The sequence below is a fragment of the Mesoplodon mirus genome (genome assembly GCF_964341445.2).
Source record: "Mesoplodon mirus genome assembly, chromosome: 15".
In the NCBI taxonomy this organism is placed as follows: domain Eukaryota; kingdom Metazoa; phylum Chordata; class Mammalia; order Artiodactyla; family Ziphiidae; genus Mesoplodon; species Mesoplodon mirus.
In genome coordinates this window covers 35553467-35581387 of record NC_138991.1, presented here as the reverse complement: position 1 = coordinate 35581387, position 27921 = coordinate 35553467, and the positions used below count along the sequence as shown (strand labels likewise).

The 27921-nt window shown below is 58.4% G+C and overlaps 1 protein-coding gene across 3 annotated transcripts; it reads left to right on the top strand.

Annotated features, from left to right (window-relative positions):
- The first annotated feature begins 336 nt into the window (after positions 1 to 336).
- Positions 337 to 24051, top strand: RASA4B (RAS p21 protein activator 4B). Of its 3 annotated transcripts, XM_082644566.1 has the most exons (21): positions 337 to 445; positions 6040 to 6096; positions 7379 to 7492; positions 7988 to 8049; positions 9171 to 9300; positions 11194 to 11275; positions 11861 to 11992; positions 12214 to 12305; positions 13618 to 13735; positions 13989 to 14139; positions 14456 to 14520; positions 14836 to 14948; positions 15199 to 15391; positions 15620 to 15757; positions 16347 to 16491; positions 16691 to 16860; positions 18516 to 18653; positions 19842 to 19977; positions 21758 to 21878; positions 23225 to 23289; positions 23392 to 24051. In XM_082644566.1, the coding sequence occupies exons 1-21, from the start codon at positions 381 to 383 to the stop codon at positions 23511 to 23513; spliced, it is 2409 nt and encodes an 802-aa protein (XP_082500692.1). In that variant the 5' UTR covers positions 337 to 380; the 3' UTR covers positions 23514 to 24051. The 3 variants fall into 3 exon arrangements, with proteins under 3 accessions (XP_082500692.1, XP_082500693.1, XP_082500694.1); XM_082644567.1 differs by lacking the exon at positions 18516 to 18653; XM_082644568.1 differs by lacking the exons at positions 337 to 445; positions 6040 to 6096; positions 7379 to 7492 and adding an exon at positions 7701 to 7871.
- Positions 24052 to 27921: the final 3870 nt, after the last annotated feature.

Below are 27921 nucleotides of genomic sequence, written 5' to 3'. Positions count from 1 at the left end.
GGGCCCTACGGCTCCACTAGACTAGACGGGCGCCCATCGCCCCTCAGCTCCAGCCTGCGCTCCCCAACCCCTCAGCGCGGGCCCCTCCCCTAAACCGCCCCAGGTGCCCAATGAGCGCCGCGGCCCGGGTCGGCCCCGCCCACCCTGGGGAGCCCCGGCGTCCGATTGGTCCGCCCGGGCGCTGTGTCCTCCCTCCTCATATGGGGCGGTGGCGGGGTGAATGAAGTAGGAGCGATTCCTCCGCCCCCGCGCTTACCTACCAGGCCCAGAGGGGCCCGCCCCCCCCGCGCCCAGTCCAGCGCCCGCCCGACCGCCGGCCGCTGCATTGGACCCTGGCGTCCGGCTCCCCTGGTGCCAGGACTCCGCGTCGCGGACCCACGATGGCCAAGCGCAGCTCGCTGTTCATCCGCATCGTGGAGGGGAAGAACCTGCCCGCCAAGGACATGTGAGAACGGCCGGAGGAGGGAAACCCAACTTTCCGGGGAGGGGCGCCGCCCCTTATGCCTGCCTGACCTTTCTGGGGTCCACACGGCCCGCTCACAAGTAGAGCAGTGGTGAGGGTGTGGCGAGTGTGGCTGCAGTGGGAGACTGGCAGGGAAATGGGGACAGTGAGATTTGCTGCGAGCACCGGACAGGGAGTGACAGGGAGGGGCCGGGGTCTGGGGAGGCGCGGGGATCTGTAAGGGGCCTTAGTGAACAGGGAGGGAGAGAACGGCCGCTCAAGAGGGGAAGGGGCTTTGATAGCACAGGAGCTGGGCGTGGGGGTGACATCGAAAAGGAGTTGTCTCCATGCACTGCCGGCGGGGGGTGGGGGGAGCGGGGTGTGGCTGGAGGGTGTGGGGTGCCCCCCTAGAAACGAGGGGTCTTCCTCAGTAGTTCTGGAACCCTTAGTACCTGGGAGTGCACGGGAAACACCATGGGGCCCAGGGGCTGTCCTGGGGCTTCCTGCTGTGCATTTGGGAAGGGAGGGGCTGGCCTGAAGGGTGGACCTTAGGTCAGGAGGCTGGGACCGGTGCAGGATGGGGTAGCTGGGTAGCAGCTGCTCTTGTACCCTCGGCTTTACCTGAGCCATTGCCTTTAATCCTCACAACCACCCAGCAAGGTCGTTCTCACCATTCCATTTTACAGATGTGGAAACCGAGACTCAGAGACGTGAAATGTTGGCTCCAAGTGGCGGAGCAAGGTCTTGAGTCTAGGGCTCCTAACAAGCACTGACACCTAGGACCTTCCCTGGCCCCTGGCCAGATTTGAGGAGGTTTCCGAAGCCCCTGTCCCACCCTCCTCAATAGGTGCCAGAGCTGAGCAGTCCGATCCTATCACTGGCTCCCTTGCATGAGCCTTAGGCAGCTCACTGTCCCCAAAGCCTCAGTTTCCCTGCTGTAAACTGGAGGTGGGAATCCCTCTCAGATAAGAGCAGTGGAGAGTACAAAGCTTGAGGGGCCTGGCTGCCTAGAGGAGGGGGCGGGGGCGGGGGTGCCCGGAGGCAGCATACGGTCCAAAGTCTGGCAGCCTCCCCACCCCCGGGCTCCTCAGAGGGCTCCCGGATGCAGAGAGGTGGTGGACTGGGGAGTGGGGTGCAGGAGGACGGGGCAAGGGCATCTCCCTCACGCGCACAGTGGCCCCTGTGAGTTTCCCAGCACCTTCAGCGCCATGAGCAGTTCCAGTTCAAGGCCCCCTGGGCCTGAGGAGGCCAGGCTCAGCAGTTGCCATGGCAATGGGTGAGGGAGGGTGCTGGGCGGGCTGTCTCAAGGTGGGTTTCGCTGCGTGGGGGGGGTGTTGGGGCGGGAGCTGGGAATGTGGTCTCTCAGGTGGGAAGGCAGATGAGCTCTGAGAAGGGTCTCGGCCTCCAGGCCCAGCCTCTAAGCGCCCCCCACGCGGGCACTGGTATCTAGGTCAGCTTGGCCTCCTCTGGCTGGTGGTGCCTGGGAGGAGCAGCCCCTCCATCTGTTGCCTCCCTCCCCATCCCTGCAGCGCTGGCCCTAGTGCTTGACTCTAGGCTTTCCCCAGCCTAGGGCGGTGAAATTGTGGACTCTGCCTACCTGGGAGCCATAGTGCCCCGTTCCAGCCCTGCCTCTGCACAGCTGAGGGACCCCACCAGGTGCCTCCATCCCCAGGGGAGGGGCCACCAAGTTCTGAGGGTTCTGCCTCCAGAATCTCTTTCCTTGCCCTGCCCTCCTGCCTCCCCACCTCCCCCTACCTCCTTTCCTCTGCCTTCCGCATGGAGGCTGGTGTGCGCAGGTCTGACCCGTCAACCATCTCTTAAATCCAGCTGTGAACCTCCGCCACCTCAGCCCCTCACATTTGGGCTACTGGCCTTCACAGCCCTGCTTTTGCACATGTGTGAGTCTTCTGCCTTCAAGGACTCCCCTTCAGGGTTCACTGGAAAACTCCTATTCACCCTTTAGGACCTCTTCCAAACTCCTACTCCTCTTCAGGACTTTCCCTGGTGCCCTTGGGCAGTGTTCCTTGCCCCTTTCCCATGCCTTCCGGCACTTCGGGTCAGCTGGAGTTAAGACGAAGCCCTTGGTGGCAATTGCTTCTTCGTGGGCTGCCTGCACCACGTGACTCTAAGGGCAGGAACCATGACTCATTCGTCTTGGCATGCCAGGTCCCTTAAGGGGCGCCTGGTCCACAGTAGGGGAGATTCAGGTGTGTCCAGGACCTTCCCATTTAATCCTCTTATTAACCCTATAAAGTAGGTATGCTCCATTTGTAGATGGGGAAACCGAGGCTCAGGATGGGGAAGTCCTTTTCCAAGGCCACATAGCCAGTAGGGGGAGAAGTCAGGATTCAAACCCAGTCTGCTGCTGACAGGCCAACCTAGCTGGACCCAGGTTGCAAGCTTGCCGGGGGGCCTCAGTGGGGACCGAGACTCGCAAATGCCACGCAGAGCCTTTGTCTCAGGCACGGCAAGGGTTTGGAGATCACAGGAGACCCTCCCCAAGTGCTGGAGGCACAGGGGGTGGTGAGCCTGCCCCACTGGACCTCATCAGCCCCAGCTTGTCTCCCGAGCAGCATCCCTTCCAGCTGGGACTTGCATGCTTCTGAGGATGGGGAGTTCACTTTCATCCATGGTGACCCATCTTGACTGAGACAGTTCTGGGGAAGGGCATCATCACACAGTGACCACCTGCCTCCCGGCCACTTCCACTCACGGGTTTTTAGTCCGCTTAAGGGCACAGAGCACAGCTGTGCACCCTATCACCAACAGCTTCCAGAGCCCACCTGTTTCTGTCATGCTTCCTCCCATCCTTGGGTGCCTGGGTCAGCCATACAGGAGCTGAGTCTTATGGTGACCAGTGACCCCCTGGCTCCCACGCCCTGTGGCCCTGGGGACAGGACCGGGACTATTTCGGGGTTTACCCTGATCCTCCCCATTCCACAGCCTGGAAACTGCCAAGGCCCTAAATATAGAGGCCCCACAAGGAGCCAGGCTGGGCCAGCAGCGGCAGTGAGTGGCTTGGAGAAAGAGAAGTGGGAGAGGGGCCTAGCCCAAGGGCCTCATCAGGGCAGAAGGCCCAAGTCCCAGCAGCTGACCAGGGGCCACAATTGGGCTCAGGTCCTTAAATCTGGCCTCAGCCCACTCTTGACACTGCCCCCTTCCACCCCTCTGATCCAGCCACCCAGCTCATGGCTGCCCTGCACACTAGGTCTGTTCCTGCCCGCAGGCCTTTGCCCACCCCAGTGACCCCGCCTGCAACAGGAGCCCTAAACCTCACTGTTCAGTAGGGATTCATTCGTAGAGCTGAGCAGTGGGCAGTGCTGGGCTTACAGGGAAAAGCAAGAGATTCCTCACCCCTGGGGCTGCCAGGAGGCCCCAGACCAGGAGGCAGAGGAGGCCTTGTGGTGGGGGGCAGCCACTGAGGTCTCAGCCCACCCTGACCTCTCCCTCCTTGCTCCAAGTTACCCATGCAGCTCCTGGGCCCGGCCATCCAGCCCAGCTCCCACGGCCCTGATTGCTTGAGGCCCGGAGTCCCCTGGCTTTGAGGCGGTGGGATGCAAGCTGGGATGTTCCCAAGGGGCTCTCTGGAGGACAGGGCTCTTGAATGATGGAGGACAGGGTTACAGACGGAAGGAGGAGGAATCTAGGGCAGTGCTAACCTTTACTAAACACCTCCCACGGGCTGGGCCTCACATGATGCCAGGGACCCAGGGAACCTACCCTGTGAGCTGGCATTACAGGTCCCACTCTACGGGGAGGGGGGGACCAAGTCTTAGGAGACATTTCCCATCAGTGTCAGGAGAACCTTTGGAGATGTTTGTCTTCAGTAGCTTCCTCTGCCGGAAGATCCCTTTTTTTTTTGAGTTTGACTACTTTATTTTATTTTATTTTATTTTTTACATCTTTATTGGAGTATAATTGCTTTACAATGGTGTGTTAGTTTCTGCTTTATAACAAAGTGAATCAGTTACACATATACATATGTTCCCATATTTCTTGCGTCTCCCACCCTCCCACCCCTCCAGGCGGTCACAAAGCACCGAGCTGATCTCCCTGTGCTATGCGGCTGCTTCCCACTAGCTATCTACCTTACGTTTGGTAGTGTATATATGTCCATGCCTCTCTCTCGCTTTGTCACGGCTTACCCTTCCCCCTCCCCGTATCCTCAAGTCCATTCGATGATAGACACTTAGGTTGTTTCCATCTCCGGGCTATTGTAAATAGGGCTGCAATGAACATTTTGGTACATGACTCTTTTTGAATTATGGTTTTCTCTGGGTATATGCCCAGTAGTGGGATTCCTGGGTCATATGGTAGTTCTATTTTTAGTTTTTTAAGGAACCTCCATACTGTTCTCCATAGTGGCTGTACCAATTCACATTCCCACCAACAGTGCAAGAGTGTTCCCTTTTCTCCACACCCTCTCCAGCATTTATTGTTTCTAGATTTTTTGATGATGGCCATTCTGACTGGTGTGAGATGATATCTCATTGTAGTTTTGATTTGCATTTCTCTAATGAGTAAAGATGTTGAGCATTCTTTCATGTGTTTGTTGGCAGTCTGTATATCTTCTGTGGAGAAATGTCTATTTAGGTCTTCTGCCCATTTTTGGATTGGGTTGTTTGTTTTTTGTTATTGAGCTGCATGAGCTGCTTATAAACTTTGAGAAGGGAAGCTGGGCTTGGAATTCCCCAACCTCCAACATGCAAATACACTTCCTTTTTATGGATGCCAGGCCTGAAGGGCACTTCTGAAGACAGGCCGCCCCCGCTTCTTGCCCAGTAGTGGCCCTGGGCCTGGCTGGGGCTGCCCTCAACCCCAGGAATCAATTCCCCACCAACAGAGACAGGAGGAACCAAGCTGTCCTGGGTTGCCTGGCCCATTCGTTCTTTTCCAGATGGCTGGGAGCTTGAGGCTGATGGTTTTATTCGTTCATTCATTCATTCATCCAACAAACACTCACGGGACCCCGTCTTGTGCCAAGCCCTGTCAACACAGAAGTGGTCCCCACTCTCAGGTAGCTCAGAGACAGGTAGGGGAGGCAGCTGATGACAGTACATCACTAGCAGCGCTGGGACGGGGTGGCGGTGGGGTGGCAGGGGAGCCCTTACTCCGGGCCTCTGGGACAGGAGAGGGCTCTTAGTGAAGGGGACTGAGGAGGGGTCTTGGGAGGAGTGGGAAGGCAGTCCAGGCGGGAGGCACAGGAGGAACCAAGTCTGAGCGGAGAGAGTGAGGGGCTGACTTGGTTGAGGGTAGGCTTTTGTGACTGTTGTTTCTGTCTTCCCTGGCTGGGCCGGGGCGGGGGTGGGCGGCTGTGGGAGCCGGCAGGAAGGAGAAGCACCCTTTCCCGAGCTGGAGAAGCAGCGGGCAGGGGAGCCTTGGTGCACGATCCTGCCTTTGCCTCACCAGCCCCCTCCCAGACGGAGGGTGGAGGTATACTTTCCTGCCTGAGGAATCTTTGGGTCCCAGCCCAGGACCTGGTGCCTCAGCCTTGACCGTCTTTTTCCTGAGGTCACTGGGAGCCCCTGGAGGAGGAAGGGGGGGTGCCCAAGGCCGGCCGCCCCATCAGTCAGCCCCTCCCCGCCCGTCTCTTGCAGCACGGGCAGCAGCGACCCCTACTGCATCGTGAAGGTGGACAACGAGCCCATCATAAGGTACTGCCCTCGCCCCGCCCCCACCTGAGGGTGAGTGAGATGGGCTGCCCCCGGCCCGTTCCAACTCACACATCTGGTGTGTGTGTGCGTGTGTGTTGTGTGTGAGATTTGCGTGGAGATTTACGTGGCGGGGGCTTGGAGCATCTGATTCCCTGGAGCCCATCAGGCCCTAACCGCCTGCTAGGAGGTAAGAAAGACCCACTAGTCTTGCTAATTACTGACCTTAACGCCCACGGAGGGATTATCTCCCGTGGGCTGGGTGCTCAGCCAAGGGCCTCTCACCGACCCTGTTGCTCTTTACAACCCGCAGAAGGGACAGATGATGATGACTAGTTACAACAGCTGTCACTTAGGGAATGTGGTCTCTGCCAGGCCCTGTGAGAAACCTTTTCCAGCCCGTTTAATACTTGCAGTGAGCTCCGTACAATAGCGTCACATCCTGTTTACAGAAGAACTAACTTGCCCAGAAGGGCCACTTCCCCTGGGCATCCCTTTCTCCATGGGCTCCATGATTCTGGCAGGGTCTTTGCTGTTTGGTCCCCTCTCTCACCCAGGCCTTTGCCTCAAAGTTCACGGCCAAAGCCGCTCAGCTCTTCTGCCCATCTGGGTGTCCACTGCTGATTGATAGCCAAGGCTGCCAGACTCACAGTTCTTCTCACTGCAAACGCCTTTTTCCAGATTCTCTCCTGAGCACGGACACCATGAGGGGGGAGACATGCGTGCTCTGATTGTCTCAATGACAGACAGAGAAACCAAGGCCCCAGGGTTCAAGTGGCCTGTCCAAGAACTGGTTGGGATGAAGGTGATCCCCTGAGCCTTCATCTGGGTCCTTGGGGAGTTTCAGCTTCCCCACATCCACATACCCTGCTGAGCCCTATGTGTTGAAGGTTCTGTGCTGGGGGGTTCGGCCAGAACTGGGTGAGGCTTTGCCCATACAGGACCTCTGTGGGTCAGGACCCAGACCTTGGCTCTCAGGGCCCCCAGGAGGACTCTCTGTCTCCAGAGTCAACTTGGCCATCCCCCTGCCAAATGTTTCCCCAAATGGAAAATGACCTGATAGACGCAGCCTGTGCCCCACCCAGGGCAGAGAGGAAGGTCAGGAGGGAATGATTGGTGATGGATGGTGGGTCCGGGACAGGGAGAATCATCACCTAGCAGAGCAGTTTTTCCCAGGAATGGAGGCAGATGTGGGGAAAGGTGGGCTCAAGCCACACAGCCCCGCCTTGTCCCAGCCCGGGGCCTGTGGGCGGCCCAGGCAAGTGCTGAGGGTCCTCTCTTGCAGGACAGCCACTGTGTGGAAGACCCTGTGCCCCTTCTGGGGCGAGGAGTATCAGGTACACCTGCTGCCCACCTTCCACTCGGTGGCTTTCTACGTCATGGACGAGGATGCCCTCAGGTGGGTGGAACCCCAGTCCTCAACTGGGGCCCAGACCCCACCACTTGTCCCTCTCTGGCCCATTTCACTGCTGGCACTGCTAGTCACGGCATCCTCTTTACAGCCTGGAGGGAGGGGTAGCCCGGGGGGATCTGGAAGGTGCAGGGTTTGGATGTGCGGTGTCTGTGTATGTGTGTGTGGATTCATTGTGCTCTCACCACATCACGCGTGTGCACATGCACTGGGCTGTGTGTGCACGGGGCTGCAAGCTAGGAAACAGGCCCCGGAGAGAAGAGCTTGGCATGTTTGTGGGCATGCGTGTCAGTCCACGTGCGGAAACATAGCCCATGCCCATGAGAGGGCCTACAGAAGGGTCACAGGTCCGGCTCCGTGGGCTCCGGTAAGTGACTGGTGTGTTAGTTTCCCTGCTCCCGACAGGGGCCCCCGACCTGCGTGGGAGGGTCCTGGGCTCCGCACCGAGCCCCGCCCAGCTCTGTCTCCCTCTCCACCCTCCAGCCGGGACGACGTCATCGGGAAGGTCTGCCTTACCAGGGACACCCTGGCTACTCACCCTAAGGGTAAGATCCCGGGGGGGAGCCCACTCCTGCTTCTCCTCCCCTGGCCTCCCTCCCCTGGCCCCCGACTTGTCTGCCCAGTCCCCGGCCCATCCTCCACTCTGAGACCCTTCTTCTGGGCTCCTTCAGGCCCCCATGCTCAGGAAAAGCCATTTCTACCCTCCCCAGAAGGGCCGGTGGCCCTCTCCAACTCCTGCACCCCGGCCTCTGTGCCCCATTCTGCCCCCGCCCTCAGTTGGGACCACATCCCCCCCAGGGCAAAGAGGGGTTGCTAGTGGTGGGACCTGAGGCCTCTGCAGGCAGAGGAAGGGGCCTCTTTATGATGTGAGGCCAAGGTGTGGGAACCCCTCCTCCCAATCTGGCTGGCTCTGTACCCCACGGGGTCCCCTCAGCCTGGGTCCTAGTGTCCTAAGTCTGAGGGGGTTGGCCTGGAGCGGGGCTAGGCTGGAAAGCGCCTTGGAGGATTCTGGGGGTGCTGACGTTGTTTGCACAGGTCAGCCCTGCCCCAGCCTCACCGTGTGACCTGGTGCTGCCTCCTCTGGACTGAGGCCCCATCTGCCAGTGAAGGTTCAGACCAGGAGCTCTGAGGTGCTTCAGGCTCTGCTGGCCGGAGCCCCTGTGACTCTCAGGGGGCCTTCCCGGCACACACCTGCTCCGGTCTGTGAGGCTGGGGCAGGCCTGGGGGCAGGGGCGTCTGCTGACTCACGGAGCCTCTTGGCCCCTGCCAGGCCTGAGGCCTGTCCTGCCTGTGGCCCCAATGATGCCATTCCCTCGTCGCACACCTGTCTGGGCTTAGGCCTTCCTCCCAGCACCCCTGGGTGAGAGCCACTCTCCCCCTGTTTTGAGATGAGGAAACTGAGGCAGAGAGGCCGGTCCCAGGATGGGTCAGGGTCAGGGCCACCAAACGCAGCGTGGCCCAAGAGTGAGGACTTGGACTTTGACCCAGGCTCTTTTAACCACTGTTGTTCAGCTTCTGAACCTCAGTTTCCCCATCTGTCACTGGGGACAGCGGCCCTGCCTCGCGGGAGCTTGAGAGGCTTCCGAGGGGACTGTGCAGGGGCCCGTGGTGCCTGGAGGGGCTGAGAGAGAAGGGCCAGGGCCCTGGCTGAGCCGCGGCCCCTCAGGTTTCAGTGGATGGGCCCATCTGACGGAGGTCGACCCTGATGAGGAGGTGCAGGGCGAGATCCACCTGCGGCTGGAAGTGGTGCCGGGGACCCAGGCCTGCCGGCTGCGCTGCTCTGTGCTGGAGGCCAGGTGAGCCCTGGGAGACTAGGCAGTGGGCCTCACAAAACTAGAGAAACCCACTGTGGATGCTGGGCCTCCTCTCCCCCCGAGTCCACCTCCTGACCCCGTGCCTCCTCCCTGGGCACACAGGGGCGGCTTCTCTGACCTGAAGACATTTCCCAGGTGACCCCGCTCAGGAGGCTGTGTCTCTTAGGGGAAGGGATGATGTTCTAATGCCGGAAATTCAGGCATTCTAGAGTAGTGGGGGTGATGGGGGACAGGAGACCCTGAACCCTGATCATAGAGCCCCAGTGCCAAGACTGGGCTTCCCCTGGCTTTAACTTCAATGTGAACTTGGCCCGACTTGTGAGATGGGTGGGGGTCCTCTGTGGGGTGGGGGGGTGGAAGGAGTTGCTGAAAACCTCCAGATGGGAGGGGCGGGGTTCTCTCCAGGAGCGACAGTGACTTGGATGGGAAGATGGGCCTGTCACCTGAGACAGGGAATCCCCCACCCCTAGCAGGGTATTTTTAGCTGCAGGCCCCACTCCCACCTGGGCCTGAGTGTGAGTCACACACACTCCATGAGAAGCCAGACCTTCCTGTCTGGCTCCAACTCAACTCCGCCGGCTGCTTGCCTGGCTCTGGGGTGGCAGCAGGCAGTGGCCCCCAGCCTCTGCCTGCGTCCCTTGGAGGCACACTCTGGCGGGCCGGTACCTGTGGAGGAGCCGCGGGGTGGCTGGCCACTCTGGGAGGAAGACCTCCCTCCTGAACATGAGGCCTGTGGCTCCCCTGGCTTTATTTTCTGTCCTGGGGCCGGTACGTGGAAGAGGCACGGCCAGCTGGGAAAGGCTTGGCCTTGGGCAGAATCACAGTCACGTCCCTCACGCTTTGTCATCCTCGCGGGCCATCCACGCCTCTGCTCACCCACTTCCTCCTTCCTCAGCCTCGCCCGGGCCGGACTCTCTGTAACCCGCATACTCACACGCTCACGCACACACGCACACACGCACACACGTGCACACACGCTGCCTAGACTGTTGGGGACACGATGGCTGGGCCAGCCCGGCCTCCTCTTAGCAAGTGCCTGGGTGGGAGTGGGGGGCAGTGGTCGGTCAGCCCTCTGTCTGGCATGTGAGGGGACTCGTCCCCCAGGCTCCTTGGCTCCAATGCCTGTAAGGAGCTGCCTTTGTGGCAGAAACAGACAAAACATTTCCTCCTCATCTTTTTGGGCAGATTCTCAAGGCCAAACTCTGGAATTTTATTGGACAGTTCTGAGGAGGAAAGAAAAGCAGTCACGAGAGGCATAAAATGGAAAAGACGGAAAAGAGCAGAAAATAATATTTCCAGGGAAGGGAACAGGGCTGGGCTTTGTGGTTCTTCCAGAGGGTTCTAAGCTGGGGGCACCGCGGCCAGCCTTGGGCTTCGTAAAGGACCATCTGTGGAGAGAGGGCAGGATGGTGGTCGGGGCTGCTCACCAAGGCCTCCCTCAAGTAGGGGGGATATTGCGGGGACAGGCCTTCTAGAAGCCCATCACCTCAATTCAAGGGATTATCTTCTCCATTTTACTGATGCGGAAACCGAGGCTCAGGGAGGTGGCCCTTGCCCTGGAAAGGGGGAGGGGGAGGGGGGCGCCCCTGGCCCGGGCTGTCCCACGGCTGAGCTTGCCTTGCCTGCCCCGCCCGCCAGAGGAGGTGCAGCGGCCGACCTGCAGTGGCCGAGTCAGAAGGAGCCTTGGAGGACGCCCCCACCCCAAGGGTCCATGGGGTGACCGCGGTGTGAATGGCTGGAAAGCTGACAGCCACCCAGCTGGCCAGGCCCAGGACGAGCCCAGGCCTTTCCAGCCCGGCGTGGGGTTACCCCACAGTGGTGGGGTGTTAGCCCAGGGGACGCTTGGTGACAAGTGGATGCTGTCCTTCCTCGCAGGGACCTAGCCCCCAAGGACCGGAATGGTGCATCTGACCCCTTTGTCAGAGTGCGCTACAACGGCCGGACGCAGGAGACCTCGGTGAGGAGGCTGGGGGACCGGGAAGGGGCAAGGGGTTTTTCACCATCACCTGGGAGGTCAGGTTGGGCCTGCAGTCTTACAGAGGAGGCTCAGAAAAGTGGGGCCACCTCTCCGAGAGTGCACAGTGGGTCTGAGCCCTTCTGGTGCCAGCTCCTGTGGCCTCAGCTGCCTTTCCCTCCTGGCCCAGATGGGCCGAGACAGCCCACCTGCGGTTAATCTGCAAAGTCCAACAGCTGCCCATGCGACTTTTCTCACCTCTGGGGAACAGCCAGGGTGGTGAGCTCAGTCCTGGCGGGGAGGGTGTTGAGACCTGGGTTCTCAGTGCAACCTGCTACCATTTTGTTGTGTGGCCTTGGACAAGTGCCTTACCCACTCTGGACCTCAATTTCCCCACTTGAGAACCAAGTAGGGGTTTGGACAGGAAGTTTTTACCTCTGCTATTTCGGGGCCTCTGCCTGGACCGAGGAGAGGAAGCTGCCTCAGGGCCCCTGCGGGGAAGGTGCGGTGTGTGGGGGGTCTGTCATTGGCTGGGCCTGGGGAGCCGCATGGCGTCAGCCCCGCCCCCACTGACCCCTTTCTGGGCAGATCGTGAAGAAGTCACGCTACCCACGCTGGAACGAGACGTTTGAATTCGAGCTGGAAGAGGGGGCGGCGGAGGCGCTGTGCGTGGAGGCCTGGGACTGGGACCTTGTCAGCCGCAATGACTTCTTGGGCAAAGTGAGCACCCTGCCCCTTCAGGCCACACCCGCCCGGCCTCCCTCCCGGCCATCCTGTCCGGCCATCCCCAGGAGGCCCGGGACTCCCCAGAGCCGCCACTGGTGCTCAGGGACCCTCGGAAGGTACCCCCTCTTAAAAGAACAGTAGTTGGCAAGGAAGAGACCTGAGGATCCCAGCCCCAGGATGCCCCCCGACCCATAACGCCTCTGACCCACCCCCAGGTGGTGTTCAATGTCCAGAGACTCCTGGCGGCCCAGCAGGAGGAGGGCTGGTTCCGGCTGCAGCCCGACCCGTCCAAGAGTCGGCGGGAAGAGTGAGTGCCTGTGGCTCGGTGGCAGGGTTGGCAGGGCTGGTGGGCTCTGGGCCCTGGGAGGCAGAGCGTTGGCGCCAGCAGGGAGACAGGTATGCTGGTCAGGGGTGGGTGATGCCGCCCCGGGTTTCTTGTGGCCCTCGCCCACCAGGCCAGCATCCTTCTCCATCTGGCCGGATCCCACCTCTTCCCCCTTTCTCACGGTCCTGGACTCAGCCCTGTCCTCAGAGCTCCAAGGCAGTACACGTCTCCTGCGTTCTGTCTTCTGGCAGATTCTAGAACAAGCCTTCAGATACTTTCCCTTTAAGGGTTTCTCTGCAGACCTTAGACCAGTGTTCAAGTCCCCAAGGCTCTGAGTCAGTGTCCCTGAGCCATAGCTCCTCCCAATTTTCCAGGAAAAGGATTACCAGATAAAATACAAGATATTCAGTAAAACTGAATTTCAGATAAAACTTGAATAATTTTTTAGTGTATGTCCATCCAATATCTGAGACAAACATATTAAAAATACTCAATTTATCTGATTGTCTTGTATTTTTATTTTGGTAAATCTGGCAGCCCTATCAAGGAAGCCCTCTGGCCTCTTTGCCCACTACTTAGCCCGGAAGTGGCGGACCAGCAGTGTCCCCCACCTCGGATGCTTCAGCCCTGTCTCTCCACAGGAGGCCCCAGACCCCTCCATCCCCACCCTCAACAGGGCAGGGGCTGGGCACACGCCTGTGTCCAGCTCCAAGGCATTTCCACAGAACCAGCCACGGCGGACTTGATGGCCTCTAGAAGCCACGTGTCACTTAGCCGTGCTGTGCTGCGGGCAGCAGGGGGCCGTAGAGACTGTCAAGCCTTGGTCATCGGCCTCCCCTAGAAGGGTCAGAGCAAGGGAGCTTGGAAGTTAGGTCTAATGTGGCAAGGTGCTTACCCTGTTCGAGCCTCAGTTTCCCCTGGCAGGTTGTTTTGAAGCTTGGGGATTTGATTTGCTTCCAGTGTAAAATATATACATGCGGGAGCTATTCTCTGGGAGTTGACAGGCTCAAGGCTGGGGAGTCCACATGGGTGAAGCCTGGAGTCCACAGGAGTATAGAGGTGGCGGGGAGCCAGGCCTTGAAGACGGATAGAGCTCCTCTGAGGATGGAGGCAGGAAAAGCTTTCCAAACAGAGAGAACAGCCCGGGCAAAAAATGGGAGAGGAGGCAGTGCAGGGAACCAAGGTGGAGGGCACGTGTGGAGAGACCGCAGGAAAAACGGAGGCAGTGGGGAAGGGGGCATGGCCCCGGGCAGCCTGGGTCCCTGGTGGAGAGGTCACAGGCTGCCCATTCCAGGGGCAACCTGGGCTCCTTGCAGCTGGAGGTGCGGCTGCGGGACGAGATGGTGCTGCCCTCCGGCTGCTACCAGCCCCTGGTGCAGCTGCTCTGCCGTGAGGTGAAGCTGGGCACCCAGGTGAGGGGGCCCCTGGGGGAAGGTGGGAGGGTCCAGGGACAGTAGGTGTGTCCTCCCTGTCCTTCTAAACCCGCTCTGAAGAGCAGAGACCTGAGCTGTCAGGATGGTAAGGAACCAGCCAGTGCCCAGGGCCCCTCCGTCCCTTGGGAAAGTGCCCCCCCCCTTCCCCATGGTCCTCTGTGGTCCTCAGAGTGAAGGGTTTGGCTTTCCCTGTGCGTCCTGCAGCCCCACCTCTCCTTGCTGCCTCCCGCAGAGCCCAGGGCAGCTGATCCTACTCATCGAGGAGACGACAAGCACGGAATGCCGCCAGGACGTGGCCACCACCCTGCTCAAGCTCTTCCTGGGGCAGGGACTGGCCAAAGACTTCCTGGACCTGCTTTTTCAGCTGGAGCTGGGTCGCACCAGTGAGGCTTGGGAGGGAGTGGCCCGTCTGAGGGCATGGTGGGGGACGAGAGCCCAGGACTCCAGGGATGCTGGGAGGAGAGAAACCTCAAAGTCCTCCTGTAGGAGGCTGATGGGTCCGATTAAGGAGGGAGAAGGGTCAGATTAGGAGGCAAAGGAAAGAGCAAAAGGCAGAGGTGGGGTGCTGGGTTGGGAGGTGGCCAGGAGGCTCGTTACTGAGCAATCAGCACAGAGCCCCCAGCCCCAAGGTCCTCCATCCTCCTCCCCAAAGCCTTGTCCCTCTGCCAACCCCCTACCCATGGGAACCTCTGCTCGTAGGTGAGGCCAACACCCTGTTTCGGAGCAATTCTCTGGCCTCCAAGTCCATGGAGTCTTTTCTGAAGGTGAGTTTGCATAGTATATTGTCTTTGTTTTATAGATGAGGAGACTGAGGTTCAGAGAGGCTAAGAGACAGAGTTGAAACTTCAACTTGACTCTTCTGTCTCCCGTCCAGGGCCCTTTAAGGATAAGAATTTCATTCACTCATTCATTCATTCATTCATTCATGTAGCTGCAGTTTGTTGAGCCGCCTTGCCCTGTGTGCCTGGCTCTATACTGGGTGGATAGATGCCCGAGGTGGCTGGGAGGCCAGCTGCGAGGAAGATGGCGGGCAGCAGGAGGTGGGAGACGGGACCAATGCGGCTCGCGGTTGCCCCCAGGTGGCTGGAATGCGGTATCTGCACGGCGTCCTGGGCCCCATCATTGACAGGGTGTTTGAGGAGAAGAAGTACGTGGAGCTGGACCCCAGCAAGGTGGAGGTCAAGGATGTAGGGTAAGGCCAGGGGTGATCCCTGAAGGCGCGGTGGGCGGGCGGGGGGGGGTCAGGCCCTTTCTTCAAGTGTGTGTTTAGTGCTCTTTCTGCCTGGTCTACCTTTCGTCTGCACTGCCCACCTGGGCGTGGTCTCTGTGTCCCTGTCTTGGCTGATGTCTTTCTACGCCTGTGTCTCCGGGTACCCCTGTCCGAGTCTTGAGTGCAAGTGCTGACCTCGACCTTTCTGCGGGTCTGCCCCGGGCTCACTCAGGTGCTCCGGGCTGCACCGCCCGCAGACTGAAGCTGAGGTGCTGGAGCAGAGCGCGCAGACGCTGCGCGCCCACTTGGGGGCGCTGTTGAGCTCGCTCAGTCGCTCGGTTCGCGCATGCCCCGCCGTGGTCCGCGCCACCTTCCGCCAGCTCTTCCGGCGCGTGCGCGAGCGCTTCCCCAGCGCCCAGGACGAGGTGCGCCCGCTGCCGGTGGGGCTGGGCGGAGGGGAGAAAGTGGGGGGAAAAGAAGTGGTGCAGCCTCAAGATGTGGTAGGAAGGGCCTGATGGTTAGAAGCCGAGGGCGGGGCCGGGGCCGGGGGTGGGAAGGTGATGCGGAGAGGTGGGGACAGCGCCAAAGGGAAAGGGGCTGTCAGAGCTCAGGCCTAGGGGAGTCCAGCCCCCAACGCTCGCTCACCCCTCCAGAACGTGCCCTTCATCGCCGTCACCAGCTTCCTGTGCCTGCGCTTCATCTCTCCTGCCATCATGGCACCCAAGCTCTTCCACCTGCGGGAGCGGCACGCGGACGCCCGCACCAGCCGCACCCTGCTTCTGTTGGCCAAGGTCCGGGGCTGTGGACGCTGGCGGGAGGTGCCCAGCTGGCCACTGAATAGGGATCCTTGCCTGGACTGCCGTGTGTTCCCCACTGGCGCCAGAAAAGCCTTGTGGCAGGCCACCGGTACCCTCATGTGGCACTGCACTTCAGTTTACAGAGCTTTCTCATGGTCACCCAGTCTCATGGATAAGGGAACAGGTCCACAGGAGGAGGTCGCCCAAGGCCTCACAGCCTGTCAGGGGTGAATTGGAGTCTTCTAACCCCCAGATCTACTCACTCCCAGGCTGCACTTATGTGTTTGGCACGAGGTTGGGGCCAGGGTACCCAGTGGAACAGAATCTGTTGTTAAATCTGCAGAGGAAGGTCACTAGGTTGGGCCCAAGTGGTCTCAACTGTAAGTCCCCGAAAGGTCTCAAGCTGTGATCCGTTTACCCCTGACCCCCAGTGGGGATAGAGTAGGCCCGTGAGTAGAGCCTGTGCCATCTCAACCTCCATGTTTACAGTGGGAGTAGTACAGACTGGGTGGGGGTGGGGGGAACGGCAGTGGCCCGGCCTCTGACCCAGCAGAGCCTGGCCTTTCTTGCTGTCAACCCCCAGGCGGTCCAGAACGTGGGCAACATGGACACACCAGCTTCCAGGGCTAAGGAGGCTTGGATGGAACCGCTGCAGCCCACGGTGCGCCAGGGTGTGGCCCAGCTGAAGGACTTCATCACCAAATTGGTAGACATCCAGGAGAAAGATGGTGAGCGCTTCCCGGTGCGGCCCCGCCCTCACCTGCCGATCACGTTTGCCCCGCCCCATGGCCTCGCCCCCTTCAGTGCCTCTCGCAGCTCCACCCACAACCTGCTGTTGAAGTTTGCTCCGCCCCTGGCCCCGCCCTCAGTCCGCCCCTCCTTCCCCTCCAGGGGGCTCACTTGTCGCCTTCCCTCCCTGGCCTACAGAGCTGGACCTACTTCGGGCCCTGAGCTTGCAGGCGCCGCTGGTGAAGGAGGGGCCACTCTTCATACACAGGACCAAGGGCAAGGGCCCCCTCATGTCCTCCTCCTTTAAGAAGCTCCACTTCTCCCTCACCACGGAGGCCCTCAGCTTTGCCAAGACACCCAGCTCCAAGGTGGGTAAGGAAGAATGAGGGCAAGTAGGGCTCTGAGGGGTTATAACACCCTGGAGGCACCTATCTCTTCCTCGGAGCCCATCCCACGGTCCACCGGGGTCAGAGAAGAAAGCCAGGCAGATGCAGGCTCCTGGTGTCAGCCACAAGGTCACTTAAGACCCATGAGAAAGAAGGTCCTCTGTTCAGGGGGTCCTGGTGTGGGCAGCGGCTGCAGTGTCTAGCCCTGGCTTCTAGGTCAGGTGCATGAGGAAGATGGGGCACTGGGAGCTCAGGGAAGCAGAGAGGGGCTGAGAGGCGTCCTGGGTTCCTGCCCTGTGCACCTAGGGGAAGTGTGTCAGCCTCTCTTAGCCTTGGTGTCTTGGCCTGTAAATTGGAGATAATGGTCCCTACTTACCAGGTTGTTGAGGATTAGATGAGATGAGCTCTCTAAGGGTCCAGAGCCTGGCACAGAGCAGGATCTAGACCAATGGTATTACTGAAAACACTATATCCCCTGGGCTGGCCTCTCCTGAGCACTTTGCTCCCAAAAAGGGCTGAGCACATATTTCCTGAATGGACCTGTTGACCCCCTAGCAGGGCCAACCTAACCCCCAGTCAGCCAGGATCTGGGGGATGGTCTCCAGGGATGCCCAACCAGTGCAGTTTGGGGTGGGGGCAGAGGGAGTGAAGGAGCTCAGGTGACCCCTCAACCCAGGCCTCCCACTTTCCAGCTTCTTTCACTCTGGGCAGCTGCCCGGCCCTCGGGTTCCCTGGGCAAAGCCTGGCTATCCACCCTGCTCTGGGCCCCTTTCCGCTCCTTGGCACGGAGCTGTGCCATCCTCTGGGCATCCCCGTGTATCTCCCTGTGCAGCACCGCCCGCACAACTGCCTCCTTTCTGCCTCTTCTCCAGCAGACACCCCAGTACGTGCAGCACATCCTCCTCTGGGCTGTCCCTTCTATCCTTTGGGAAGCCCCACCCAGAGACGGCTCAGACATGGGTCCTCAGGGCTCCCCTCCAGGTTTCCCCACTCCTCCCAAGAGATGGCACTGCCCCTCTCTGCTTGTCTCTGAGGCCAGCAGGGGTGGTGAGCTTGGATGCCTGAGGGCCGTGGGGACTGGTCATTCGGATGCTGAAGGGCCCTGGTGAGTTCCAGAAGCAAGGAGATCAGCATCTGGGCGCTGGCAGCGTAGATTCAGCTTTAGCAGTTTGGGAGTCCCTCAGGGTCATGGATGTTTTAGGTCCAGAGCTTCTGTCTGTCCCATTTGTATCTCATCAAATTCGATGACGGCAGGAGTGGGGCAGGGTCTGGGAGGTGGGATGTGACTTTTAGGGCCTGGGAGAACAAAGGTGAGTTGGGAAAATAACTGCAAAGGCACAGGGCCTGGTCCACAGCAGTCAGTGCTTTCCAGCCCCGGAAAGCTGGGTTTCCTGGCACTTTGCTAAAGCTCAGACCTCCTAGGACTGCTGGGAGCCCACAGAGGCCAGGCACATCTGTCTGCGCTCTGTCCTCGCTGAGGTCACTCTCAGAGTAAGCTCCTGGAAGGGTAGGCACTCTGGATCCCCAACACCAACCCCTGATGCTGCAGAAGGGGAGACTGAGGCCCAGAGATAGGAAGTGGAGTGACCCTGGCTAGGACCCTGAGCCTCCTTTCCCCTGTTCCCCCTCTCCCCCAGAAAAGCACCCTCATCAAGCTTGCCCACATCCGGGCAGCAGAAAAGGTGGAGGAGAAGAGCTTCGGCAGCTCCCATGTCATGCAGGTCATCTACACGGACGACGTGGGCAGGTCCCAGACCGCCTACCTGCAGTGCAAGGTGTGGGCCATGCCGAGGGGGCACCTGCAAATAGGGGTACTGTGGGAGAATGCCTGGGTGGGCTGGAATGAGGATCGAGTGAGCCTCCCACCCCCTTGTCGGCTGCATCAGGCACAGCAGGGGTGTGAAATCTGATGTGAGTGCGGCGTGTGTGTCTCCTGGGGTCTGGGTGCCTGGGAGACCGTGCCCATGTCTCTGCATGGCCTTGCTTTGGCACCCACACGTAGGTCTGGGTGTGGTCCGGTGCGTGAACTGGTGTGTCCCCATGTCTTGAAGCTTTACATTGTGCATGTTTTTGGAAACTGTATTTCCAAGTATCTGAGTTGCTGCTTGTGTGTTTCTGTGTGTGTGTGTGTGTGTGTGTGTATCTACACATAACAATCACACACTTATGCGAGTGTGTGGCTCTGGGTGCGCACTCTCAAGTCCCTTTCTCCTCTGTTCACGTATTAATCCATTCATTCACTCATTCATTCATTCATTCATCTAAAAAATATATATTGAGCACCTTCTGGGTTCCAGGCACTATTCTAAGTGGTGAGGTTACAGCGGCAGACAAAACAGCGGCCTTGCCCTCGTGGAGCTTCCATCCCAGGGGAGAAGATAGACCCATAAATAAATATTTAAAATGTCAAACGGGAACCAGTGGAGACTGAGAGAGACAGGGAGGGGACAGCGTGAGGGTGCAGCAGGAGCGGTGCTCAGGGAGGGCCTCTGACAGGCAGCATTTGAGCGGGGACACTGAGCAGGAGGAAGGTGAAGCGGGAGGGGGCGTGCTTTGTCCCCCGGAGTGACTGTCCTGGGCGCAGGGGTGGGAGGTCACAGACCCATCCCACGGGCCCCACCTCTAAGGACTCCCTGTTGGGTCAGAGTCTAGAGCCACAGGGAAAAAATGGTAATGGCAGAGCCACCACCACCACATACACTTGGCAGGTTGTGGACTGCCCAAGGGCATGGCCAAGGGGGCCAGTGGTGGCTGGAATCCAGCCCACGCTCTGCTCACCAAGCCATGTGCCGGGTGCGGGCTGCATCCGTCTGGAGAAAGGGCAGCCTTTCCTAGTTCACTCAGAGCTGCCGAGTGGGCTAGCAGGGACTGTGTGGTCCTGAGAGATAGGGCAGCTTCAAGGATGGAGAGCTTCCCGGAGGAGGTGACCTCTCATCAGTGCCCGCCCCCCATGCCCCCTGTAGTGTGTGAACGAGCTGAACCAGTGGCTATCTGCACTGCGGAAGGTCAGCATCAACAACACCGGCCTGCTAGGCTCCTACCACCCTGGAGTCTTCCGTGGGGACAAGTGGAGCTGCTGCCACCAGAGGGACAAGACAGGTGGGATGAAGGCCAGGGCCCCATGGCACTGCGTCTGTCCCCGACAGGCCCCTGGAGCCCCGCCTCGCTGGCCTGGTGGGGAGCTACCTGGGCACCTGTGGGCACTCACCTGAGGCCAACCAGGCCCCGCAGGTGCTCTGGGCAGAAAGGGTTCCGTAACCAGGTGGTTTGGGAAATGCCACTTGACGTGTGTGATGCATGTGGGTACCTCAGAGCCTCTGGAGGAGGCCTGAAAATGAGTTAGAATGAGTACTTCCCAAATTCCTTTGCCAGGGACCACTTTTCTGGCCCAGTGAATGAGCTTCTTGCAGAACCAGTGTTCCAAGGAACACACTTTAGGAATTCCTTGCTAATGAGGGCTGAAGACAAACCCCTAATTTGCATATTTCCACACTGGCAGCCCGATACTGGAGCTGTGAGTTGGGGGCACCCTGGGCCTTGGGCACTGGAGGGATGGCAGAGAGAAGCTTCTAGAACTTTCAGTGATGATGGAAATGGTGTGTATCTATACTGTCCACTACTGCGCATGTGCCAGCCCTGAACGTGTGGTTATTGAGCACTTGTGATGTAGCCAGTGCAGCCGAGGAACTGAGTTTTGAATTTATTTTAATTTCAATTAATTTTAATATGAATGGCCTCATGTGGCTAGTGGCTACCTCTTGGACAGTAAAGTTCTAGAATGCTCAAGATCTTCCTTCCTTATCCCTACCTGCTTTACAAAATTTTTTTTTTAAATAAATTTATTTTAGGCTGCGTCGGGTCTTCGTTGCTGCACGCAGGCTTTTTCTAGCTGCGGCGAGCTCTTCGTTGTGTTGCTCGGGCTTCTCACTGCGGTGGCTCCTCTTATTGTGGAGCACGGGCTCTAGGTGTGCGGGCTTCAGTAGTTGTGGCATGCGGTCTCAGTAGTTGTGGCGCACGGGCTTCGTTGCCCCATGGCATGTGGGAGCTTCCTGGACCAGGGCTTGATCCTGTGTCCCCTGCATTGGCAGGCGGATTCTTAACCACTGTGCCACCAGGGAAGTCCCCTTTGCTTTACAAAATTCTCGCTCCCCAGTCACAGAGAAGACTCAGCACTTGGAGCCCCTGGCCTGCAGGCCAGGCCGACCCTCGAGCCTGGTGGGCTCCAGGCCCTCGGAAGCTGGCCCACCTGCTGTAGCCCAGCCCTGGATTTGAGGTTGAGCAGTGGCAGCTTGTTACGAGGGCGTCCCTGGCTGGTTGGCCTGACCTGCAGCCTCTGGCTGTAACCTTGTGACAGTAACCCTTGTCATTGGTGCAGTGGGGCTCCCCAGGGCGCTACGAGTCAGGGCTGGGCAGCCGTATTTTGTGGAGCAGGAAACCAAGGCTTAGCAAATGCAGGTGTCTCTGCCAAGGTTGTAAAGCATCATGTGGCAGGGCGGGCTCATTCCAAGGCACAAAACCCCGCCTCCCCTCACCATGATCTTACAGTTCCAGGCTGCTCCCTGCTTCCTTCCAGGCAGGAATCTTCCAGAAAGTAGTCCAGCTCCCTAAGTTGTATTCTGCACAACTCCCATGTCCTGCAGTCACGGCTCAGGAGCTGAACCCGAAAGAGATGAGGGGCTGTCCCCTGGAAGTGTGGGGAGCCACAGGCAGGCCCTGGGCCAGACTTCCTGGCTGTGCCCCCAGCCCAGCTCCACCCTAGGGGCCCCCTGAGTGCGTCCCTTGCCCTCTCTAGGCCTCGGTTTCCCCATCTGCATTCCAGGAAGTTGGACATAAGTGCTCACAGTGCCTGCCTGTAACTCTGTCCTCTCTCTGCCCCCAGATCTGGGTTGCGACAAGACGCGGTCCCGGGTGACCCTGCAGGAGTGGAATGACCCTCTCGACCATGACCTGGAGGCTCAGCTCATCTACCGGCACCTGCTGGGTGTAGAGGCCACACTGCGGTGAGGAGGCCTGTGCAGGGGCAGCGAGTCCCACGCAGCAGAGCCTGGGCAGCCCCAGGGGATGTGCCAGGCCGGGGCTGGAGCCGGGATCTGGGTTCAGGGCCCCTCCGCAGTGGCTGGTCTCTTCCCTTGTAACCCGGCTCTGCACCTTCCTGCCTATGGCAGCCACACCTGGGAGGGCACCTGGATCTCTGCAGCATGAGGCTGGCTCATCTTAGGATGAAGGTCCCAAGAGCTATGGAAGCCCAGGGTCAGGCTGTAGCTGCTCCGTGCCCCCCGGCTGACCCAGCCCCCTCATCTGCCGAGCCCTCCCTTGGTGCCCTCAGAGCACCAGGATTGCCCTCAGCCAACTCGCTTTATTCAGTGGTTCTCAGCCCTGGCTCCAGCTTAGAAAACACAGAACGCTTTTTAAAAACAGGATGCTTGGGCCCTACCCCACTGACTCACAACCTCTGGTTGGGGGGGGTTCAGCACGGGGATATTTTAAAGCAATCCATCACTTCCTAAGAGCACTGCTTCCCTGAGTCTGTTCAAAAGGGGGCAGTTTTCTCTCCCACACCCCTGCCCCCAGGGCCTAGAGGGGTGCCGGGCATCCTCCGTGCTTCCTCACCAACTCTTCTAGGGTTTATCTTCTGTGGCTACTGTAGCACATTATCATACACTTGGTGGCTTAAACAACACAGGTTTATCCTCTTACAGTAAAAGTGGAATAAGCACATGAGCAGAGGGGTAAGGGATCAGACGGACCCCCTAGGGCCTAGAAGGCAACTGAGGAGGAGGAGTTTGATCTATTTTATCCAAAATAGATCAGGGAGATGGTCAAAGGGCTGAGCCAGTAGAATTCCTAAATAAGGAGCTTCAAGCACAGGGTCCGCAAGGCTGCTCACCATCCCTCCGTGTAAGCGCACAGGATTGTATCTGAGCGACCCGGGGACCTTTGGTGAACCCCGGGTAGGAGCCGTGCTTAAAATGTCCCTGTCTCCTGTTCCCATAAGAATGAAACTCATTCCATGACCAGGTAACACTAGGGGATTTTCAGGCCCCGCTTGAATATCTCCCCAAGGGCCCTCTGAAACGGAAGTGACACGGTTCAAGCTTGGTTTCCCAAGTGCCTTCCTTTGATCCACCTTTGCCGAGGTGGAGGATGAGGGGGGACCAGAGGAGGAGGCTGGACAGGGGGAAGCGGGAGGTGACCAGGGGCCGAGACCTGGGTCTACATTTCTTCCTGTACATTGAAACAGCCCCCTACCCCTAGGAGCCCCCTTCAGCTCAGGAGGCCCACTCTGGGTCACCCAGCCTTCTGGGCGAGGGCACCAGAAGCCCTCACATCCTGTCCTCACCCACAGGGAGAAGCACCGACAGCTGAGTGCGGGCCCAGAGGCAGGCCCTGTGCTCACGGGCCCCGGAGGAGGTAGGTGCTTCCCACCTGAGCCCCCTTCCAGGGATGGTGGGTGGGGCCTTCCAGACAGGTGCGACCCTGCCTGCTCTGCCCTCATCCCATGTCTGCCTCCAGCCCCCGAGGACCCACTGGCCCAGCTCCTCCAGGTACTGCGGGACCTCCAGGAGGCCCATAGGTCCAGCCCAGCTGCCTCCCCACCCTTGGAGCCCAGCCGCGTCCTGGAGCTGCAGACGTGAGGCCGCCCCACACATCGCGCTGAGCCCCGCCAGGTGCTGGGAGATGCCCGTGCACTCTCAGCTTTTCACCTCAGTCCCTCTCGTTGGGGTGCACGGCCTGGGTCTCTCCTGGGCTGAGTGAGCTGGGGGAGCCAGGGGCCCAAGGAGCCCAGGGGCTCCAGAAATCCAGAGCTGATATGGCTTTGGCCCGTCGTCACCCACCTGACATCTCCAGGGGACTTCGGGGGCTCCTGCTCCTCTGTGAGGCCTGACTGCTCCCCGCCAGCCCCACAGCCATCGCTGCCACTAGCCCAGACTCCCCAGGGTCCCTCCTCTCCTGCCCAGGGAGGACCCAGCCAGAAACCCCCCCTAGGGTGGTCCACACCCAGATGGACTGATGCTTCTTGGACCCAAAGAGGCAGGAGGGAACATGGGGCCCAGGAGACCAGGCCTGGACCTCAGCACCCCCTTTGCTCCCGGCCACCACCACCCCTGCTCCCCTCATGGCCACAGCTGTGCTCCCCGGGAGAGCATCGCGATGCTCTGTTGCCGACAATAAACCTACTGTGACTGTGGAGGCTCTGAGATCTCGTGATGGGGGTCAGCTGCTGGTGGGGGTGGCCAAGCACGGGGTCGCCAGCACAGTCTCTGTGCGTCCCCACTGCCCCTTCTCTGTTTCCTCCCCATCCTGGGGACTTCCTTTCTCCTCCCACTTGCTGTCCCTGCCACACCCCTGGGTCCCACTCATCTGTCTCCCACAAGCTGCAGAGCCTGATGTGTCTCACCAGCTGGCCCCTCCTGGCAGCCCCCAAACAGGCCCTTCCTCCAAATGTCCTGAAGACTGCAAGTGGGGGCAGGTTCAGAACCTCAAACCACATGGCCTGGCCCTGGCAGTGGCCCTTATGCTAACGCCCTTGTCCCAAGCAAGGCTTCCTCTGGTCATCACCTCCCCGCTCTCCTCCGAATCCATCCCTAGGTACACAGTAACTTTCAACATAATTAACAAAACAGGGAAGGGACAGGGTCTTCCAGCATGTTCTTAAAACTCTCATTCAACCAAGCTCAGAGCCTCACCTGTGAATCCCAGACCTGGGACAGTCCCCAAGGGCCCAGGTCACAGGCAGAACCCTTAACCCAGCTGACTAGCCGGAGTCTGGGGCAGGACCATCTGGGCAGGCTGCATGCTGGATTCTTTGAGGGATAGCATAGAAAAGCAAAGGGGGCTGCAGATGCAAGGGGCTGCCCCGCTCCCCTATACCCCATGGCTTTGGGGGCCATATCGACCTTTTCTCCTGGTCACAGCCTTGACAGCCCACCAACCCAATCCCTTGGATGTTCACCACTTCTTGGTCATGATGCTACCATCCTATGGGCCTCATGAGCCTCTTCACAGGGCTAGGCATCCCCTCACCCTTCCTGGCCCAGGGCTCAGGTCCAGGGTGACTGAGCCTGCTCCCCCCTGACCCCATCACCAACCGCTGCTTCTCTGGCTACTTCCTTAGGGCCTCATACCAATCCTCCTGCCTGTTGGATCTTCTTGGGTTTCAAGGACCTCATGGTCAGGAAGTATGGACCCTGGGTCTCCTGACCCCCAAGGCAGGGAGGGAAGGGGAAAGAGAGGTGTACAGTTGGGTGTGCACTTACACGGGCTGCAGCAAGCAGAACTATGGATTTTAACTGCACACATGCAGCCGCCCACTGGCAACACCCACCACCCTTTCCTCCAGTGGATCTCGATGTGGGCATGGCCACTGCAGCCAGAGGGGCATTCAAATGGGTGCCTGGCTCCGCCCCCAACCTCTCCTGTGGGTACCAACACCCCTAGGTTCTCCTCGCAGGTTCCGGGCAGAGCTACCTACAACCCAGGATGCCACATTCTTTTTGGAGCCACCTGGAAAAAGGAGAGGGACAGAAGAGACTCCTGCCTGCCCTCAGTACAGGCAGGTACTGGAGGTCACCCCCTCCACCTGCCCAGGGATTCCACACCACCACTCCCCCAGGATCGCCAGGCCAGTTATTCATCTGCGGCTGGGGCAGATGCCCCAGATGTCTTGAGGGTCTGATTGGGCCCTCAGAGGCCTACAGCCCAGGAGGCTGGCATTCAGTACAGGGCAGGCACCCCGGGAAGCCCTGAGCGGGCCCGGCTCACATAGTATGTGCCTTTTTCACCCTTTGGGCCCATCTCATAGGAAATCTGGGCAAGTTCCCGCCAACCTTCTCTTGGGAAATTCTTGTCAAAGTAGAATTTTCAAATATACTTTAAAAAATGACTCATAAAAATGAAACTGTGCACCTCACATTGGGACTTGAACCCACATGTCGGGACTTCAACCTGGCCAAAACCCAGATTGGACTTGAACCCACACGGCTGGGACTTTGACCCTGCCAAGACCCACAGTCTTCCAACTGAGATCACACACCTGGTTTCAGGACTTAATGACGCTCAGGTTCTTGATGTTTCATCTCAGAAAGAATTCGGTGAGAGACAAAGTGATAAGTAAGAAGTGGATTTATTTAGAGAGAAACACACTCCACAGACAGAGTGTGGGCCATCTCAGAAGGTGAGAAAGGCACCAGGGTATGGGGTTGTCAGTTTTTATAGGAATGGGTGATTTCATAGGCTAATGGGTGGGGGGAGTATTCCAGCTATTTTAAGAAGGGGCGGGGATTTCCAGGAGTTGGGCCACTGCCCACTTTTTGATCTTTATGGTTGGTCTTGGAACTGTCATGGCGCCTGTAGGTGTGTCATTTAGCTTGCTGATGTGAGCATATACTGAGGTTCAAGGTCTAGTGGAAAAAGTCGACTTGTCCGCCATCTTGGACCCATTGGGTTCTAATCAGTTTATATCATGTACTTGGGCTATGTCATTCTTTCAAAGGTTGTGCCCTGCCTCCTTCCCTCCTGTTTCAAAAATATAGAATGGGGCTTCCCTGGTACACTGTTCCCTGGCACAGTGGTTAAGAATCCACCTGCCAATGCAGGGGACACGGGTTCGAGCCCTGGTCTGGGAAGATTGCACATGCCGCAGAGCAACTAAGCCCATGCACCACAACTACTCAGCCTGCGCTCTGGAGCCCATGTTCCACAACAAGAGAAGCCACCATAATGAGATGCCCAAGCACCGCAATGAGGAGCAGCCCCCACTCGCCGCAACTAGAGAAAGCCCGTGCGCAGCAACAAAGACCCAATGCAGCCAAAAGTAATAAATAAATAAATAATAAATTTATTTTAGAAAATGTATAGGCTATGAACACGTATCAGAGATTCATTACACTCCAAGGAGGAAATGAATGTTTGGCAAAGCTGGTTCATAGACTATTTTGAGAGTCTGGGTAATGTTGGAATAAGTTTGTGATACTGGATACAAAACTGGTTGATGGAATTATCTTCTCTATGGGATGGAAACCTACAAGTTAATAAGTAACTTCAATGTCTGGGCTCTAATTGAATAATATCAAAGTCAAACACAGGGGGCTTCCCTGGTGGCACAGTGGTTAAGAATCCACCTGCCAATGCAGAGTACGTGGGTTCAATCCCTGGTCAGGGAAGATCCCACATGCTGCGGAGCAGCTAAGCCCGTGAGCCACAACTACTGAGCCTGCGCTCTAGAGCCCATGAGCCACAACTACTGAAGCCCGCGTGCCTAGAGCCTGTGCTGCACAAGAGAGGCCACTGCAGTGAGAGGCCCGCGCATTGCAATGAAGAGTAGCCCCCGTTCGCCACAACCAGAGAAAGCCCGCGCAGCAACGAAGACCCAACGCAGCCAAAAATAAGTAAATAAAAAATGAAAAGAAATAAATTCTTAAAAAAAAAAAAAGTCAAACACAGGTCCATTCCCCAAGATTAGGGATTGGCAAACTTTTTTGGCAAAGGCCCAGGCATGCAGGTTTTGGTTACCATTACTCTTGTAGCACAAAAGCAGCCACAGGCAATGAGGAAACCAATGGGCATGGCATATTCCAATGCAACTTTAAATACAAAAACAGGTGACAGGCTTGATTTGGTCCCGGAGCCCTCACGTTTTGACGATCTCTGCCCTAGATATTTATTTATTTGTTTTTTTCTAAAACCCCTGCTTTCTTTTTTTTTAAATGTATTCTTTTTTAAAATTTGTATTTATTCATTTTATTTATTTTTGGCTGCGTTGGGTCTTCGTTGCTGTGTGCGGACTTTTCTCTAGTTGCCGTGAGCGGGGCGGGGGTGGGGGTGGCTACTCTTCGTTGTGGTGCACTGGCTTTTCTTGTTGTGGAGCACGGGCTCTAGGCACGTGGGTTTCAGCAGTTGCAGCACGTGGGCTGAGTTGCCCCATGGCATATGGGATCTTCCCTGACCAGGCCTCGAACCCACGTCCCCTGCATTGGCAGGCGGATTCTTAACCACTGTGCCACCAGGGAAGCCCTGCCCTAGATATTTAAATAACCCCTGATC